Source organism: Hyla sarda, chromosome 4 (genome assembly GCF_029499605.1).
Source record: "Hyla sarda isolate aHylSar1 chromosome 4, aHylSar1.hap1, whole genome shotgun sequence".
Classification (NCBI taxonomy): Eukaryota; Metazoa; Chordata; class Amphibia; order Anura; family Hylidae; genus Hyla; species Hyla sarda.
In genome coordinates, this window is record NC_079192.1 from 249,893,652 (window position 1) to 249,912,518 (window position 18,867).

The 18,867-nt window shown below is 41.2% G+C and overlaps 1 protein-coding gene across 4 annotated transcripts in view; it reads left to right on the forward strand.

Annotated features, from left to right (window-relative positions):
- DOCK4 (dedicator of cytokinesis 4) overlaps positions 1–18,867 on the forward strand; it is a 351,745-nt gene that overhangs the window by 313,384 nt on the left and 19,494 nt on the right. For all 4 annotated transcript variants that reach the window (XM_056573904.1, XM_056573906.1, XM_056573905.1 and 1 more), the window contains 6 exons: positions 254–430; positions 1,552–1,635; positions 4,544–4,663; positions 5,189–5,310; positions 10,395–10,515; positions 17,564–17,645. In XM_056573904.1, coding sequence (XP_056429879.1) covers positions 254–430; positions 1,552–1,635; positions 4,544–4,663; positions 5,189–5,310; positions 10,395–10,515; positions 17,564–17,645 — 706 coding nt within the window. The remainder of the gene's footprint in view (positions 1–253; positions 431–1,551; positions 1,636–4,543; positions 4,664–5,188; positions 5,311–10,394; positions 10,516–17,563; positions 17,646–18,867) is intronic.

Below are 18,867 nucleotides of genomic sequence, written 5' to 3' on the forward strand. Positions count from 1 at the left end.
ATATGCTATGACCTTAGGTCAGTAACTTTTAACAACAATTTATAATGACTCTGTCCTGTTTATGCATTTTTTAGTTCCTTTGCATAGTGTATATTTTTAACTAATAGTCCCAAGTAGGTATAATATTACAAACCATAAGATTTAAAGGAGCATTTTTCTCTTTTACACTATCCTAGTTTATAAAATTCCACATTGGAGAAATGATCATATCTAGATTTTTCCTTAATAGTGTTTTATGTACTTTTTTTCATAGGTGGAGATGAGCCCACTTGAAAATGCAATTGAGGTCTTAGAAAATAAGAATCAGCAGCTAAGAACTCTAATCAGTCAGTGTCAGGCACGGCAGATGCAGAATATAAACCCCTTGACTATGTGTCTGAATGGGGTTATCGATGCCGCAGTAAATGGAGGAGTTTCAAGGTATCAAGAGGTAAGATAGTACAGTTGTCGTAGGTAACTTAAGATGCCCATCAATGTTTTACACTTTGCCTGATCTACTTTAATCTATCTATGTCTCTATTATAGATTAAATCCAAATCTAACCTCTGCTTAAAAGAAGCCACAACTGACCTAAAACATGCCAGATGCCACTCCCTTTGTGTGCTTTACTTGTGGAAGTGATTTTCCGTGATTATGAGACTGCACATTCCTGTGCGGTCCTAGCGCCTGCATACTATGCCAGTGCCCCGCATTTTGCAGAATGTCCCCACAGAGATTCTCCGTGCGGACATTCCGTCATGTGAACATAGCCTAAGAGTCTTGCTGACTCCACCTACACAGGATGATTGACAGCCTTCTGTCACACACACAGCCATACAGGAGAAGCTGTCAATCACTAGATGTGAACCAAGTAAACAGGACTCTCACTCTCACTCCTAGGAGTCCTGTTAGGATTTACTGTTGTTTTTTTAGCAGAAATCCTGCTCCAATTAAAAAAAAAAAAATATTTAGCAGCTTCACTCCCCATTTTATATCTTGCTGTCAAATAGGGCTGCTTTAAATTTATACAGTAAGGTTCAATTGTAAATACATAAGAAGACATTTATCAATGTTGTTGGAAGGTAGAATAGATTTTACCCCTGTTTGCTTGGTGTATTGTTTGCACAGTTGTTCATAATTTAATAAAAAGGTGAACAGGACTTGATAAATTTTGCTCAACTATAGAAAGTTGAGCTGCAGAGATTGGTTTAAGCTTTGTGCTCTAGCATCTGACACTTTTGTACATGTTCTATTAGATAATGTAGATTTGCGCAAAAAAAAGTAGGCTTTGCGCAAAAAAACGTAATTTAATTTGCGCAAATAATAAATACAGCTCCACTGCATAAAGTGGGATATGGTGCGCCAAAGAGTAGACAACGTTGAAAGATGTTCTACCAAAAATTGCACAAAAAATTGTGCCAAAAAATGCAAAAAAATTTGCAGTGACATATAGAACATTGAAGAAATATAAAGAAAGGAAATATAAAGAAAAGTAATGTACACATTTTAGAGTAGAGTAAGTTGTGACTATAACCAGGGCTCACAACATTGCTTTTTTGTACTTTTCTATAGGCATTCTTTGTGAAGGAATATATTTTCAACCACCCTGAGGATGGAGATAAGATTTCACGCTTGAGAGAACTAATGCTAGAACAGGTATTGTGCAAAAAAAGATATTAAAATCAATGTTCGGTAAAAAAAAAAATGTATAGTGTATATATGACATTCAAGGTGGGTGGATGAAGGGCAAATCTCAAATCCAAAAGGGGTTTTTTCCTGCACAGCTATAAACTTGTATTACCTGTTCATTCATGGTCACTTGCTGCATTGCCCTCTGCTTCCCATAAAATAAAAGAAACGTTTAAATTCCTGATACAAAACGGAGAAACAAAGACATTTCAGACAAAATAGATTTGATAGGTTAACCTGTTAATGACCATGGACGTCTATGCTCGTTCATGTGCCATTAACTGGGTATGACGCGGGCTCCCGACTCGAGCCCTAATCATACCGGCCCCCAGCTGATTCCTGTAGCTGAGGGCCAGTGTTAATAGCCGACATGCGGCAATCGCTGCGGGCGGCTATTAACCCTTAAGATCGACACTGTCATAGTTGACAGGGGCGTCCAAAGGTGCCTTTATCCTGTCCCTGGTGGTCCAGTGGGGTGGATCGCCCCCCTGCAGCGCAATCGCGGGGGTGCGATCCACTGTGGAGGTAGCCTGAAGTCTTACCTCTCCTTCCATGCTGGCTCCGGAGCTCTGAATTATAAAGCCTGGCAGGACCAGGCTTTATCAATCGAGCACAGAGCACAATAATCAATGGGATTCTATGGAACCCCATTGATCTGTATGAGGAATCAAATTATTCCTCCTAAAAGTCCCCTAGGGGGACTAAAAGTGTAAAAAATAAAAATAAAAAAAAAAGTTTAAAAAACACCCCTTCCTTATTAAAAGTTTAAATCACTCCCCTTTTCCCAAATTCCATATAAAAAATATGTAAACATAATAAAAATAAACATATGTGGTATCGCTGCGTGCGTAAATCTCCGAACTATAAAAATGTATCATAAATTAAACCGCACGGTCAATGGCGTACGTGCAAAAAAATTCAAAAGTCCAAAATGGCAAATTTTTGGTCACTTTTTATAATAAAAAAAAGGACTAAAAAGCGATCAAAAAGTCAGATAAAAACAAAAATAGTACCGATTAGAACTTCAGATCATGTTGCAAAAAAATGAGCCCTTATACCGCCCCATACGTGGAAAAATAAAAAAGTTATAGGGGTCAGAAGATGACAATTTTAAATGTATTAATTTTCCTGCATGTAGTTAGGATTTTTTCCAAAAGTACGACAAAATCCAACCTATATAAGTAGGGTATCATTTTAATCGTATGGACCTACAGAATAAAGATAAAGTGTCATTTTTACCAAAAAATGTATGGCGTAGAAGCCCCAAAAATTTGCACAATTGTGTTTTTTCTTCAATTTTGTCGCACAATGATTTTTTTCCCGTTACGCCGTAGATTTCTGGGTAAAATGACTGATGTCATTACAAAGTAGAATTGGTGGCGCAAAAAATAAGCCATCATATGGATTTTTAGGTGCAAAATTGAAAGGGGTATGATTTTTTAAAAGTAAGGAGGAAAAAACGAAAGTGTAAAAACAGAAAAATGCTTGGTCCTTAAGGGGTTTGAAAGTCCCTTCAGCGGCTTGCACCTGATATATAAGTTAAAAATGCAAATGTGAGAACAAAGTCCAGCTCACCTCTCTCTGTGCGGTGCACGGACCGGTGCCCGGCTAGGCACCCAGCAATGGCAAGAAATGGAAGATGGTCCAGCACTTCTTAAAATGCAGCTTTATTGTAGATCACAACGCACATAAAACGACTATACCATCAGACATGTTTGGAGCGCATGCGCTCTTCCTCTGTGACGTCTGTTCAATCTCAGGTGAGAATTAAATACTTGTTTATGGGTTGGAGTAAATATGCACCAAATACCTCCCACCTCACCAGAGATATAGCCAACTTGGTAAAAGTTGAACAATATGTTAAAATGCATAAAATCAACATAGTTCAGGGATGGATGGAAATGAGAAAGGGAAGCAGAATCAATCAATAATTAAATAATTCACGGCGGACATTTAGACCCGATGGGGCACGTGTCCCCAACGTGTATTGCCAAAATGCCTCTCTGTCAGTCAACTTTTCTCGTAAGCATCCCTTTCTTATTCCAGCATTCACATGTTCAATAGCATAGATCTTAAATGCATTTAGATTGCCCGCATGTACAGAATGGAAATGTGCTGATGCTGCAACCGGTGTCAAACAGTAGTAGTACTACTCTCATTGAGATGTTCTAGTGCTCGTGTTTTTAATTTTCGTGTGGTGTAACCCACATATTTTAAATTGCATGCAGTATATTCAATGATATAGACTACATTATTGTAACTAGAATTGTCGTTTTTGTTATTTGGAAGGTTTTAGTGCCATCCACGTTCTCAAAATATCTGGTGGGCTTTGCATAATGGCAGGTGCAACAGATCTTGTGGCCACATCTGAAAAAGCCCTTCTGGGCTAACCCCAGCAGCAGCTGGTTAGCCCAGAAAGGCTTTTTCAAATGTGGCCACAAAACAAAGCTGCATTTTATGAAATGCTGGACCATCTTCCATTTCTTGGCATAAGAAAAAAATACATTTTTCTATCATTGTAAATGTAATTTTAACCTCTGAGCTCTGGAAACCAATTTCCGTTGATATGGTATTCAGGACTGCTTTACTGCCTATCCTTTAAGAAATGAGCAACCGCTTCTCTTTTCCACCCTCAGTTTGTAACCTCTTAGATCACTATTTATACATGTCCTTTGCTGTACTAAAGAATGAGTGCTGTTCTGTTCTTCACATTCCTAAGAAAATGGCTGCAGCCAAGAATTGTGCTATTATCCTCTATGGAGCATTGAAAATGTACTAGTGATGTAGTATAATATTGTTCTCCTACCCATATCACGTATCCTAGACTTCACAGTCATTGTACATGTGAATTACTCAGTCTTTATATATTTTTCAGGCCCAGATATTAGAGTTTGGGTTAGCTGTTCATGAGAAGTTTGTCCCTCAAGATATGAGACCATTGCACAAGAAGATGGTGGACCAGTTCTTTGTACTAAAATCAAGTCTGGGAATACAGGTAAAGTAGTTTCCATGTTACTTACATTAAGAGTTGGTGAAATTCCAGGATCACATTACTGTAAATGGGGAGACGTTAAGCAACAGTGACATCTTTTGGTTAATAGGTTTAATTACTTCTCACCCAGAAAAATTCTCAGGAGGCGTTAAGCAGAGTGTTACTACACCATATAAATTTTTGACTAAGAGCAGTTTTTTAGTATTTGATTAAAATGCTACTATTTCTATACTGTTAAATTGCCAGTCTTCCAGTATTTCAAGATAACCTTTCATCACTTGTATGCTGCTTGATATAAGTTATCAGCGCATCCCCAGCAGCTCCACTGACCTTAATAGATAGCTCTATGTCTCTCTGTTTGAGTATAGGAAGAAGTCTATCAATGAAGGCTGGCATAAACTATCAGGGACGACCCTAATGACTCATGAAAACAATGAGAGGTTCCCTTTAACAGTTTGACTTACAGGGTCATAATTTATTTTGTATTTGAAATTGAATGCTAATAATAATTTCTCCTTGGCCTATCAGGATTTCTCAGCTTGTGTACTACCTAGTCCTGTTAGTTTCCCTAATGGAAGTCCTCGCATTCCTAGAAACTCTGCACCAGCCATTATGGGTCCAGATGCTGCTCGTGTAGTACCAAGACGAAGGTAATATGAATGTACAGTTACTAATGTTATGTTATTGGATATTTTATTGCAGACTTAATCCTCTACTGAGATATCACTTGACAAGCCTATCATAAGAGGTCAAAGAAATGTATGTACCGTATATGCCGTCGTATAAGACGACTGGGCGTATAAGACGACCCCCAACTTTTACAGTTAAAATATAGAGCTTGGGATATACTTGCCGTATAAGGGTACCCCTCCTACCGCGATGTACAGTACCTTGTAGTTCCCCCCAAATTAAGTAGGCAGTATAGTTCCCCCACATTCGGTAGGCAGCATGTTCCCCCACAATAGTAGGCAGCTCCTCCACATTAGGTCAGCAGCTCCCCCACATTAGGTCAGCAGCTCCCCCACATTAGGTCAGCAGCTCCCCCACATTAGGTCAGCAGCTCCCCCACATTAGGTCAGCAGCTCCACACATTAGGTCAGCAGCTCCCACACATTAGGTCAGCAGCTCCCCCACATTAGGTCAGCAGCTCCACACATTAGGTCAGCAGCTCCCACACATTAGGTCAGCAGCTCCCACACATTAGGTCAGCAGCTCCCACACATTAGGTCGGCAGCTCCCCCACATTAGGTCGGCAGTTCCCCCACATTAGGTCGGCAGTTCCCCCACAATAGTAAGCAGTTCCCCCACAATAGTAGGCAGCTCCCCCCCACAATAGTAGGCAGCTCCCCCCACAGACAGACAACTTCCAGCCATATAGAGTGTAAGTCTGTGTACTGCCCCCCACAGTGTTCCGGTCACCGCTCCTCCGGCTTGGGGTCACAATCTACTGCTATGGCCTATGGACCATAGCAGCAGTCCCGGGACCGGAGGAACGGTGATCGGAACACTGTAGATGACGCGCCGCCGGTCACTTACCAGGCCCCGGCTGGCGCGCGTCCTCCTGCGGTCCTCCTGCGCCTCTATGGTTGTACACACGGGACGTCACTGACGTCCCGTGCGTACAACCATAGAGAGGTGGAGAAGCGCAGGAGGACCGGAGGAGGACGCGCGGTGGCCGGGGAATGGTTAGTGACCCGCGGACATCCTTATGTCCCGAAAAGATTTTTCGGGACACAGGGATGTCCGGCATAGGAATACTTATGATTATCTGCCCGGGCCGGCTCCTGTGTGCAGCTGCAGGCGGGGGCCGGCCAGAGCATGTAAAAACTATTTCATGTATACTAAAAACCAGGGTGCCTCCAGCTGTTGTGAAACTACAACTACCAGCATGCCCGGACAGCCTTTGCCTGTCTGGGCATGCTGGGAGTTGTAGTTTCACAACAGCTGGAGGCACCCTGTTTTTTAAGTATACAGTTATTAGTTTGTACATGCTCTGGCCGGCCCCCGCCTGCAGCCGCACACAGGAGCCGGCCCGGGCAGATAATTATAAGTATTCCTATGCCGGACCCCAATACCAGGCGTATAAGACGACCCCCGACTTTTCAGAAGAAAATTCGGGGTTAAAAAGTCGTCTTATACGCCGGGATATACGGTAATAGAAAAGGCTGGTCAGTGTCACTTTTTTTTTTCAGATCTTAGCTCTACTCTAAGCCTTTAGTTTTCTATATTATTTTTTTCAATATAACATCAGATACAATACACCTTACACAAACACCAAAAACTAAATCCTAACAAGCTGATTATGTGAAAATGACCAGATCCATGCCATCTTTAAAACTACATGCTTCTTTCCTCTATGGTCCTACAACAATATTTGCTCCACACACATACTAACAACTTAAAAGTAGCCATTGGTATGTAATTGTGCATTCTGATACAATCACTGGGAAGTCCAGGACTCTTCAAAGCATTTAGTTCTTGAGCCAAATTGTGGCCGCTGTGGGTATATTTAACGAATATTGCAAAGTGTTATATGAATATAAGATGAATAATTAAAACCAAAGGCCATTACAGTGGACAGACATATAGGAGTTCTTCTTACTAATCTTAATGTTTTTACCCTGGAATATATTACCCTTTTATTTCAGAAACCCAAAGTACACTTTTAGCATCTATCTCTCACCATAAATGGCTGAATAAATGTATTGAAAATTAGATCTTTACTTGGCCTACTATATCTTCCATAACCTTTGTATATGTTTTCCAATGTTGCTAGTTACAAGTTAGATATTAGGTCCTTAATTTGGGCAGGTAGAACCCCTGAATTTACTGGGTGCCCTACAGCTTTTCATGGTAAAAAGAAGGCTGTCTGTCCCATATCTGTATATGTGTATACACCTATTGGTGGTTTTACATAATGATACACTAACACACTAATCTTTGCATGGTATGAGAAGCCTTTCTAGTTTGCTTTTATAGAGCTTTGATGAACTCTGTACAGATTGGCACCTCTACCAGATTACACCCTTACAAGACCCTTACAATCCCTATGAAAACAACCCCATAGGTGTAAAGCTGGTTGCTACTACTATTCTGTAGTGAGGAAACGTCCTGCTCATCCACTACCCCATTGCGGTATAATCCGTTCCTTCCACACCTAATGAAAATCCTGGGCCCAGACAGATGGGCATTGCTTGTATTACAACATTGAATAATGTAATAGTGGAGAATAAAGTGGCCTTTAAAAATAAATAAATAAATAGAAACTAAAATAAAGGGGTAGTTCAGTTTAGGAAAATTGTATTCCCTATCCAAAGAAAAGGGGATAAGAGTCTTATCGCAGGGGGTGTGGTGGTGCTGGTTGGGGGGATCGGGGGATGGATGGACAGGGGGGCCTCTTTGGGGGATCCCCCGTGATCTCCTGCCTGACACACCAGCTGCTTTCCCCATGCATGGAGCGATGTCAACCACCACACGAAGTGCTTGGAGAAGGGGTTGGTACACTCCCTCCATCTCTCCCTATGGAAGAGCCAAAGATACACAACCACAGTGCTTCAGCTCTCCCATAGTGATGCATGGAGGGTGCTTACTGACCCCCGCTCCTTGCATGAGGAGAACCGGAGCACTGTGCAGGAGGTCTGCCTGCCCCCAACCCCCCCCCCCCCCCCAAATGAATACATTTCTTGTACAGAGGTATAGAAGTCATCAAGCAGAGGATATGCTTACCCCATGTGTTTAACCTCAAAATCTGTCTTTTGTTAATAGTGGAGGAATTAATACAGCTTCTACAGTAGATACTATAGCCTATATGAGACTCCTCTTATACTATGCTTAAAAAAGTAATACATTTATTAACTATAAAATACCGAAGAAGCCCATAACATATGATGCCTGAGGCCTCCAATATATTAAAAGGAGATATTCGGCGGATTTTATTTTTATACATTGTGTCCGGGCTACAAAAAATAAAATAATAAACTGTCCCTCCACTGATGTGCCAATATCGATTTTCTGGGCCTGGTCTTCTTCCACATCTTGGAGCCCTATGCGTCGCACTGCTATCAGCGTATCGCCGGTCATCAGCAATGTCACGCCTTGGCCAGTGATATGCTGAGCGCAGTGTCATGCAATGAGCCCGGGCCCCGCCTTCTCCCTGCTGCCCGGGTATCATCAGTCAGGCGTATCACCTGCTGAGTCGGGACATGGCTGCTGACAGTGATAAGCTGATCGCAGTGTGACGCATCAGGCTTCAAGACTGGGCCCAGAGGATAGAAGACCAATATCGGCACATCAAGGGAGCAACGGAAGGAGAGTTCAGTTTATTTTATTTTTTTGCAGCCCGGGCACGATGAGTAAAAAAAATGATTCCGCCAGATATCGCCTTTTAGTTATACTTCGTTTTAATCAGGTTCACCTGCACTATATGTGTATTCGGTTTAGTGCAGGTGAACCATCTGTCAGATTTCCTTTTCTTAATTAAGATGTATAACAATTACAACTCAAAAAAAGAACAATTTACAATGTATGTTTTATTTTATCTAACTGTTGGAGCTTTTGTACAAAGATGTTTTCACATAAAAATAAACTGTAACTGTCATTTCAAACATCTCTCTATAAATCAATAGTACAAGCAAATCGTGTAAGAAACTCTGTAATATATCCTATTAGAAATATGCTTCCTTCTCCATTTACAAGGCTGCGCTTCTTCTATCCTCCTCGCTTCTTATCTGCTCATCACTAAGGAAGATCTGTATTTAAGGGGTACTCCGGGGAACGAAACCCATGGCCCATCCTTTCCCTCTCACCAACCTATTTATTTGACTAAATATCATTCATTAGCTATTTATGAGCAGTTTCCCTTTTTTTAGCTGTCACTTACATGCAGGGAGTGAGAGAAAGAAGTCATTATCCGATCCACCTTGTCTTTGTGCAAAGCCCTCACTGAGACTAGCCCCCACCCTCCTGGAAGACAAACACCACAGGGTTACTTTCTCACAGAAAGTGCTGGAGTCACAGGTTAAACTGCTCACTACTGCTCTGTATGTTGCTGTAACTTCTGAGGTTTCAGAACAGTGAGATAGAGAAGCATCATCCTTTGTTTTTTGTGTGTATGAGAGCCATCATAAAGGCTAGTCCTCATCCTCTCTGTGGCTGCACTCAGTCAATATACTAGTCCTATAAAACCTGAAATAGTGCACACCGGACAGCTTATCCTGAAACGTCACCTGAAATGACAGGTACGCTTTAAAATAATGGTTTGAAATGCTCTGATATCAGTGAATGCATTTTGTTCCTAATAAATATGTGTGTTTTAACCATAGTTTTTAATTAAAAAAAAAGTTGTCTGTGGTGAAAATAAGAATAGATATATTAGTAGGTAATAACACGATGAATGCTTTCATGTTGTGTTAATATACAGTTTAATCTATTGTATTCAATATTAGATAGTTGTAGCAGGATTTTATGAGCTTTTTTTTTCAATTTAAAACATTAATGGTAAAACCCAATTATTGGTATCTTGTATGTTTTAAAAGACAGACCCATTTATTAAAAGAAAAAAAAAACTGTGGGTGTTCCTGTTCATGCCATGATTGGGCAGGACCATACGACCACAGCATCTTAAGCTAATAGTGTCATGGAATGTTAGTAGATGCCCCAAGTGATCTGTGAGTAGTGACTATACTATTAATCTTACATATACATTTTGTTTGCTTTTGTTTTATCTGATAAACAGCCCATTGAGTTACCCAGCGGTAAACAGATACTCTTCCTCCTCACTCTCCTCTCAAGCTTCAGCTGAAGTTAGCAATTTAACGGGGCAATCAGAAAGTTCTGATGATGTGTTTCACATGCAGGTAGGTAAAGCATTGCCATGCATACTAAACATCTCCACACATTCTCCTATGTTCAATAATAAGTGTCATTCTTATGGATTTTTCTGTGGATGCTGACTCCTTTCTTTCCCTAAAATAGCAGAATTCCAAATTTCGGGAAAAACAACATGCATTCTTATTGCAGATGGGGCGTCTTGTCTGTCAGGCCTTCCTTGTGTTAAGCAAATCTTACCGTAATTTACATTTAAGGACAGTACCTTTGCAGAGCCTTTTAGGTGGTGATAATATTAATAACCTAATTGCGTACTCTGTCTTATTCTCAGTCACTCACTCACAAAAAAACTCTCAAATTAGGGTATATTCACAATTATACCACTACTATTGTTGCAGTATAAGTTTGCAAACTTGTAGAACAGTGTGCCAATGTATACCACAGCACACCCACATTGGGGGAGATTTATCATTATTTGTCTATTGTAGACACAGATTTACTAAAGTTGGGCACTCCTTTAATAAATTTTGTGCAAATATAGAAACGCCCCCCTCGCTCTACCGTGCACTCCTTCTCTACCTCACACGGTACACTGCTCACATAGATAGAAGTGCCGGAGCAGCAGTGTGCGCCGAACAAAACTCTGCACAGTAGTAAAATCCTAAATCTTTATAAAGTACACAGAGGGGGAGATTCTCAAAGAATTTTGTGCCCCAAAATTTTTTATTTTGACACAAAAAGTATTGACCATATTTTCAAAGAGCTTTGTGCCGCGGTTTACACTGTTCACGTCAGTTTTGTAAAAGTGGGCGTGTCCACGTATATTGTCTGCTTTACATGATATTTTCAAAGGGGTGAGAGTCCAGCTTACATCAAAAATTTCACACCAGCCAGTGTAGAAATCACAAATGGTTGTGGTTTTATTGTTTTTGTTTTTTCTTAGTTTTTTTTTTTTTTTTTTTTTGGGGGGGAGAAGGTGTTATTTAAGTAATTATAAAAAAAAATAAAAAAATCATTATTATTGAAAAATGTAATTAAAAAAATATATACAATTTTTATTTTTTTCTTGGTCATTGCACCTGCACTCACATTCATAAGCTCAGAAATGTTTTATTTATACAGTTATCGCTTGTCTGGGCACTAGTAACCATGGAATATTTTGTGAGATGTTTCCACCAGAATTTTTCCTGTGATGTAAAATTTGGTGCAAAAATAGACAATTTGGGCGCAAAATTTTTTCGGTTTTGGCACCAAACTCGTCAATTTTTGCGCAAAAAGAAAATCCAATATGGCTGTAACAAAAAAAAATTTGGGTGCAAAAAAATAATATAAAAGTGGCACAAAAATGAATTTTCACATATTTTCAAAGCAGAAAAAGAGGCCTTTGAAAATGTGAGGAGAAAAAAAAAGGTGTGAATAATATCGCTGGAACAGAAATTACAGAAGTTTTTGAGAATCTCCCCCAGAATGTCTGGGTTTAAAAAATAGGAATTTTTGCTGAACAATCTGTCCCCTTACCTCTATATCAGTGTTTACCAACCAGAATGCCTCCAAGTGTTGCAAAATTGGCATGCTGGGAGTTGCAGTTTTGCAAAAGCTGGAGGCACCCTGATAGCAGAAATTAGTGTGCAACATGGGTATGCAGTAAAGCTGAATGTGTGATTATGTGTAAGCATGACCACGCACACACTCAGTGCTGCTACATACACACACTCAGCTCTACTACATATACACATTCACACACTCAGCTCTGCTACATACACACACTCAACTCTGCTACATATACGCACTCACACACTCAACTCTGCTACATATATACACTCACACACTCAGTTCTGCTACATACACACATTCACACACTCAGCTCTGCTACATACACTCACTCAGCTCTGCTACATTCACACACTCAGCTCTACTACATACACACACTCACACACTCAGCTCTGCTACATACACACACTCACACACTCAGCTCTGCTACATACACACACTCAGCTCTGCTACATTCACACACTCAGCTCTACTACATACACACACTCACACACTCAGCTCTGCTACATACACACACTCACACACTCAGCTCTGCTACATACACACACACACTCAGCTCTACTACATACACACACTCACACACTAAACTCTGCTGCATGCACACATACACTCAGCTCTGCTACATACACACTCACACACTCAACTCTGCTACATACACACAATCACACATATACATAGACAGCCTACCTCCTTCTCCCTCCCTGGACATTAGCTGTACGGTCACCATGGTTACACTACGCAATCTCCTTCTCTCATCAAGAACAGCAACTGTGTATTATCCCTGGGGTTAGACTGCAGGTGAAGGGTTATTACAAGCAATCCATAAACATTGCATTGTTTTTAAAAGGTACATGGAAAAGGTTTTAAGTATCCCAGAGATAAAAATGTCGGCAATGCGCAAAGTTTGACAGTGTAAACAAACCTTGCGCAGATAATAAATTCATGCTACTGCATTTTTCGCTCCACGGTGCACAAACAGTAGAAAACATCCGAAAATGTTCCACCCAAAAAAGAAGCAATGAGTGACACTGCTCAAAATTATGCGTCAAAAGATAAACATAAAAAAGGGGTAAAATCATTGATAAATCTTCCCCATTGGATCTATTTTTAAATGTATACAGCTTTTTTGCCAAATACAAGCCAGTATAAGTCAGCGTACCATTTTGCCAGTTTACTGATGTATACCACACCTGTACTGTAGTTTTAGATGTGAACTTATTACACCCTTTTTAATATTAGCATAAACCTACTGGAGGACAGTCTCATGAACACTGGCACTGTTGATAAACCTGTGATAATAGTGATTATAATCTATATTTATGAAACATATGTCTATTAAAACATTTACAAATAGAACAAACAAAATAAAAATATATCAGAAACAACTACTGCCAAAGAAACCAAGCCGAGTTATAGTTGTGGGAGTCTATAAGGTAAGGAAGATCTAAAGTTTCACCAGCCCACCATATTCTAATTCAATGGCCCACCATATTCTGATAATGATACAAGTCAACTAGTTCACCTAGTTTACTATAGTATAACGAGGGAGATTTATCAAAACCTGTGCAGGGGAAAAGTTGACTTGTTGACCATAGCAACCAGTCAGATTGCTTCTTTTCAGTTTTTGCATTTTAGTTTTTTCCTCCTTGCCTTTAAAATATCATAACCCTTTAAATTTTGCACCTAAAAATCCATATTATGGCTTATTTTTTGCGCCACCAATTCTACTTTGCAGGGACATTAGTCATTTTACGCAAAAATCCACGGTGAAACGGAAAAAAAAAATCATTGTGCGACAAAATTGAAGAAAAAATGCCATTTTGTAACTTTTGGGGGATTCCGTTTCTACGCAGTGCATTTTTCGGTATTCTGTAGGTCCATACTGTTAAAATGATACCCTACTTATATAGATTAGATTTTGTCGTTCTTCTGGAAAAAATCATAACTACATGCAGGAAAATTTATACATTTAAAAATGTCCTCTTCTGACCCCTATTTTTTATTTTGCCACGTACGGGACGGTTTGAGGGCTAATTTTTTGCGCTGTGATCTGAAGTTTTTATCGGAACCATTTTTGTTTTGATTGGACTTTTTTGGTCGCTTTTTATTCATTTTTTAATGGTATAAAAAGTGAACAAAAATACGCAATTTTGGACTTTGGAATTTTTTTACATGTGCGCCATTGACCGTGCGGTTTAATTAATGATATATTTTTATAGATCAGACATTTAGGCACGCAGCGATATCACATAAGTTTATTTTTATTTACACAGTTTTTTTTATGAGAAAAGGGGGATGATTCAAACTTTTATTAGGGAAGGGGTTAAATCATCTTTATTAACCTCCCTGGCGGTATGATTCTGTCTGGAAATTTGTACCAAAAGCGGTACAATTTTTTTTAACTGAATTTCACATCTCCCTCCACCCATTTCACATCTCCCCCGTCACATTCCCCCTCCCTTGTCACATCCCCCGTCACATTCTCCCCCCTCCTTGTCACATTCTCCCCCCTCCTTGTCACATTCTCCCCCCTCCTTGTCACATTCTTCTCCCTGTCACATTCCCCCCCTTGTCACATTCCCCCCCCCTGTCACATTCCCCCCTTGTCACATTCCCCCCTCTCACATTCCCCCCCCCTGACACATTCCCCCCATTGTCACATTCCCCCCCTTGTCACATTCCCCCCCTTGTCACATTCCCCCCCTTGTCACATTCCCCCCCTGTCACATTCCCCCCCCTGACACATTCCCCCCCCCTGACACATTCCCCCCCTTGTCACATTCCCCCCTGTCACATTCCCCCCCCCTGACACATTCCCCCCCTTGTCACATTCCCCCCCCTGTCACATTCCCCCCTTGTCACATTCCCCCCCCTCACATTCCCCCCCCTGACACATTCCCCCCCTGACACATTCCCCCCCTTGTCACATTCCCCCCCTTGTCACATTCCCCCCCTGTCACATTCCCCCCCCCTGACACATTCCCCCCCCCTGACACATTCCCCCCCTTGTCACATTCCCCCCTGTCACATTCCCCCCCCCTGACACATTCCCCCCCTTGTCACATTCCCCCCCCCGACACATTCCCCCCCCGACACATTCCCCCCCTTGTCACATTCCCCCCCTGTCACATTCCCCCCCCCTGACACATCCCCCCCCCCTTTGTCACAACCCCCCCCCCCCCCCCCCCCCCTTGTCACTTTGTCTTGTCCTGCAGCAAATACACTAGGTTTGCCGGGCAGATTTCAAACCTAGTGTATTTCCTGCAGAACAAGTCCTTTCCCCTTCAGCCAATCACAGGCTTTACACCACTGTGGCCTGTGATTGGCTGAAAAGTGAAAGGTCCTAGAAGATGAATAGTGAAGAGAGGACACCCCGGACTGCATGGAGGGGAACGGCATCTGCAGGGACTAGGTGAGCAAAAGGTTTTTTTATTTTACTACTTCTTCCTTTTACACTTAGCTCAGTGTTTTTCTAACAGGGGGCCTCCAGCTGTTGTGAAACTACTACTCCCAGCATGCCCGGACAGCCTTTGGCTGTTCGGGCATGCTGAGAGTTGTAGTTTTGCAACAGCTGGAGGCCCCCTGGTAGGGAAACACTGACTTTTAGTATTTTTCTTTACCTGCTCTGGCCGGCCCCCGCAACGGGAGCCAACCAGAGCAGATAATCGCATGTTTTCCCGGGGGCCGCATCGCTAGATCGCATTGCTTTTGCGATATATCGTGCAGCCCGGCCGGGAACTCTGCAATTCTACCCCGAGCGTGACTCGGGGTTACCGATCCTGGCAGGGAAAATTAACCCCGAGTCACGCTCGGGATTACCGCTCAGGAGGTTAACACTTTTAATTTTTAACTTTTTTTTTGTTTGCAGTGTTATAGCTCCCATAGGGGACTATAAGACTGCACACACTGATCTTTTACACTGATCACTGGCATGTATTACGATGCCATTGATCGGTGTTATCGGCGCTTGACTGCTCCTGCCTGGATCTCAGGCATGGAGCAGTCATTCGCCGATTGGATACACCGAGGAGGCAGGTAGGGATCCTCCTGGTGTCCTGTAAGCTGTTTGGGACGCCGTGATTTAATCGCAGCGGTCTCGAACAATCCGACTGAGCTGCCGGGATACTTTGAGTTTCACTTCAGACGCAACTTTTATCGCCGCGTCTGAAGGGTTAATACAGGGTATCACCGCGATCGGTGATGTCCTGTATTAGCCGCGGGTCCCGGCCGTTGATGGCCGCCGGGACCGACCCAATATGACGCGTTATATCGCGGGAGCTGGCGCAGGACGTAAATATACATCCTGCGTCTTTAAGGAGTTAACTTATGAAAAGGCCTCTGACAAATAAAAGAAGCAATCTAATTGGTTGCTATGTACAACTTTACCTCTGCAGAGGTTTTTATAAATCTCCACTATTGTGTTTATTTTCCATCCTGTCTTCATTAAATAAGAATTGTGACATTAGAAGGATGCTATCTGGACTGAGGCAGGATCTGACATATGAAGATTGCACATTGGACATCAAACACAATCATGGCTGTTGTAAAATCAAAGAATCTAGCTAACAAACCACAACCAGTTAGTTGCACCTACTACTTTCTGGAATAAGTTATGAAAAAGTTGTATGGATCAAAAGACGTGTAATATAATACAGCCAAAATTTGTACATTTAGAGACCATGGGGGAGATTTATCAAAACCTGTGCAAAGGAAAAGTTGCCCAGTTGCCCATAGCAACCAATCTGATCGCTTCTTTCATTTTTAACAAGGCCTCTGCTAAATGAAAGAAGCGATCTGATTGGTTGCTATGGGCAACTGGGCAACTTTTCCTTTGCACATGTTTTGATAAACCTCCCCCCATAAGTACAGCTTTAGTCTTACCTATGTGTTTTTACACGTTTTCAATTCTTTCTACTGCTTAGCAAAGGAAAACTATTCCCAAATGGCTTTCCCGTTGAAAGTTGCTATAGAAACACAGGCCATAAATCTCTAACATTTTGCTATTTATGGATGGCTGCAGTTTGTAATCTACTAAAAATATCGAGAAAATTAAAGAAAGATAACGACTATAAACTCTCAAGAACCCCTATTTTCCACTTCACATGTCCAATCCACACTCCACTTCACATCTCACCCCAAGTATTTAGTGAGGTAAATTATATTGTACGCAAAATGTAGCAAGTTACCCACGTTCAACGATCAGATTTGGTGTCCTTTTATCATGAACCTGCGGTTCAATAAATTTGGAACTTGAGTTGAAAGAGAAAACACAGTATGAGAGTACTATGACATTTAATAGAAACCATTAAGCATTACTGTCACTTGCTAAAAAAAAAAAAACTTAAATAAAAATAAGAAATGTTACACAGACTGTCAAAGATTTGTTCTAGAGATTGGTGGGGTCTCAGCACGGAGACCCAGATGGATGAAATGACATTTCTGTGTGACCTTGATGCTTAAAAAAAAAAAAATTGCTAAAAGATGTTTATTTTATTTTATTTACGTACTAATTTGTTTGTCTTTCAGCCAAGCCCTTCTACCTCAAGTTTGAGCTCTACACATTCCGCCTCTCCAAATGTGACTAGTTCTGCCCCCTCAAGTGCCAGAGGTATTTCTAAATTAAAGAGTTATAGATGGACAATATCTAGGTCTCAAGTAAATCTTGTCAAGGTCTGAAGTAAACCAAGTCTGCAGTGGGGTTTTACTTATTATTGTAGACAGATTGTTTCTTGAAGACATAATTCTTTTTTTCTAATGCACGAAAGCTGCATCCCCGGCTCTCCCATAGAGATACATAGAGGGGGGGTGTTGTCCGCGGTGTCATGCTGCGGCCGGCACGCCACCTACACGGGAGAGCAGCCGCAGAGCCAGGGCCCTGTGCAGGAGATCGCAGGAGACCCCCTTGCAATCAGACACTTATTCCATATCCTGTGGCTAGGGGATAAGTTGTTTTCGCTGCATATTTCCTTTAATGACCTTTTACAATTGGACAAAAAGTATTTTGTCTTTTTTATTGACAGAAAAATTTTCATTGTTGGTTGCTCACTTTTATAGTCCTGAATTGTTATAGGAAAACTGTCAGCCTGTTCACCCACACTAAACCTAATACACTGGGTTATAGTGTGGAGGAACAGGAGTCCATAGAGGGGTCACTTACTAAAAAACATTCCTTAGGTCTGGAGATATGTCCCCCAGAAGATCATCTGCTATATTTTGTGAATGGCAGGCTGGAGGCGGGACCCCGCCAGCTCAATTTACATATTTATGTTCTGTGATTCTACGTCCTAGTGCACTCACTAGGACTTGGAGTCATTTGGGGGACATATTTTTGGACCTAAGGAACGTATTTTAGTAAGTGACCCCACTTCAAACAGTTTTCCTTTAAAGGGGCACTCCCGTGGAAAACTTTTTTTTTTTAAATCAACTGGTGCCAGAAAGTTAAACAGATTAGTAAATTACTTCTATTAAAAGATCTTAATCCTTCCAGTACTTTTTGGGGGCTATATACTACAGAAGAAATGCTTTTCTTTTTGGATTTCTCTGATGTCACGACCACAGTGCTCTCTGCTGACCTCTGCTGTCCATTTTTGAAACTGTCCAGAGCAGGAGAAAATCCCCATAGCAAACATATGCTGCTCTGGACAGTTCCTAAAATGGTCAGCAGAAAAACATCAGAAAAATCCAAAAAGAAAAGCTTTTCTTTTGTAGTATTTAGCCGCTGAAAGTACTGGAAGGATTAAGATTTTTTTATAGCGGAAATTTACAAATCTGTTTAACTTTTTAGCACCAGTTGTTTTTAAAATAAAAGGTTTTCCACGGGAGTACCCCTT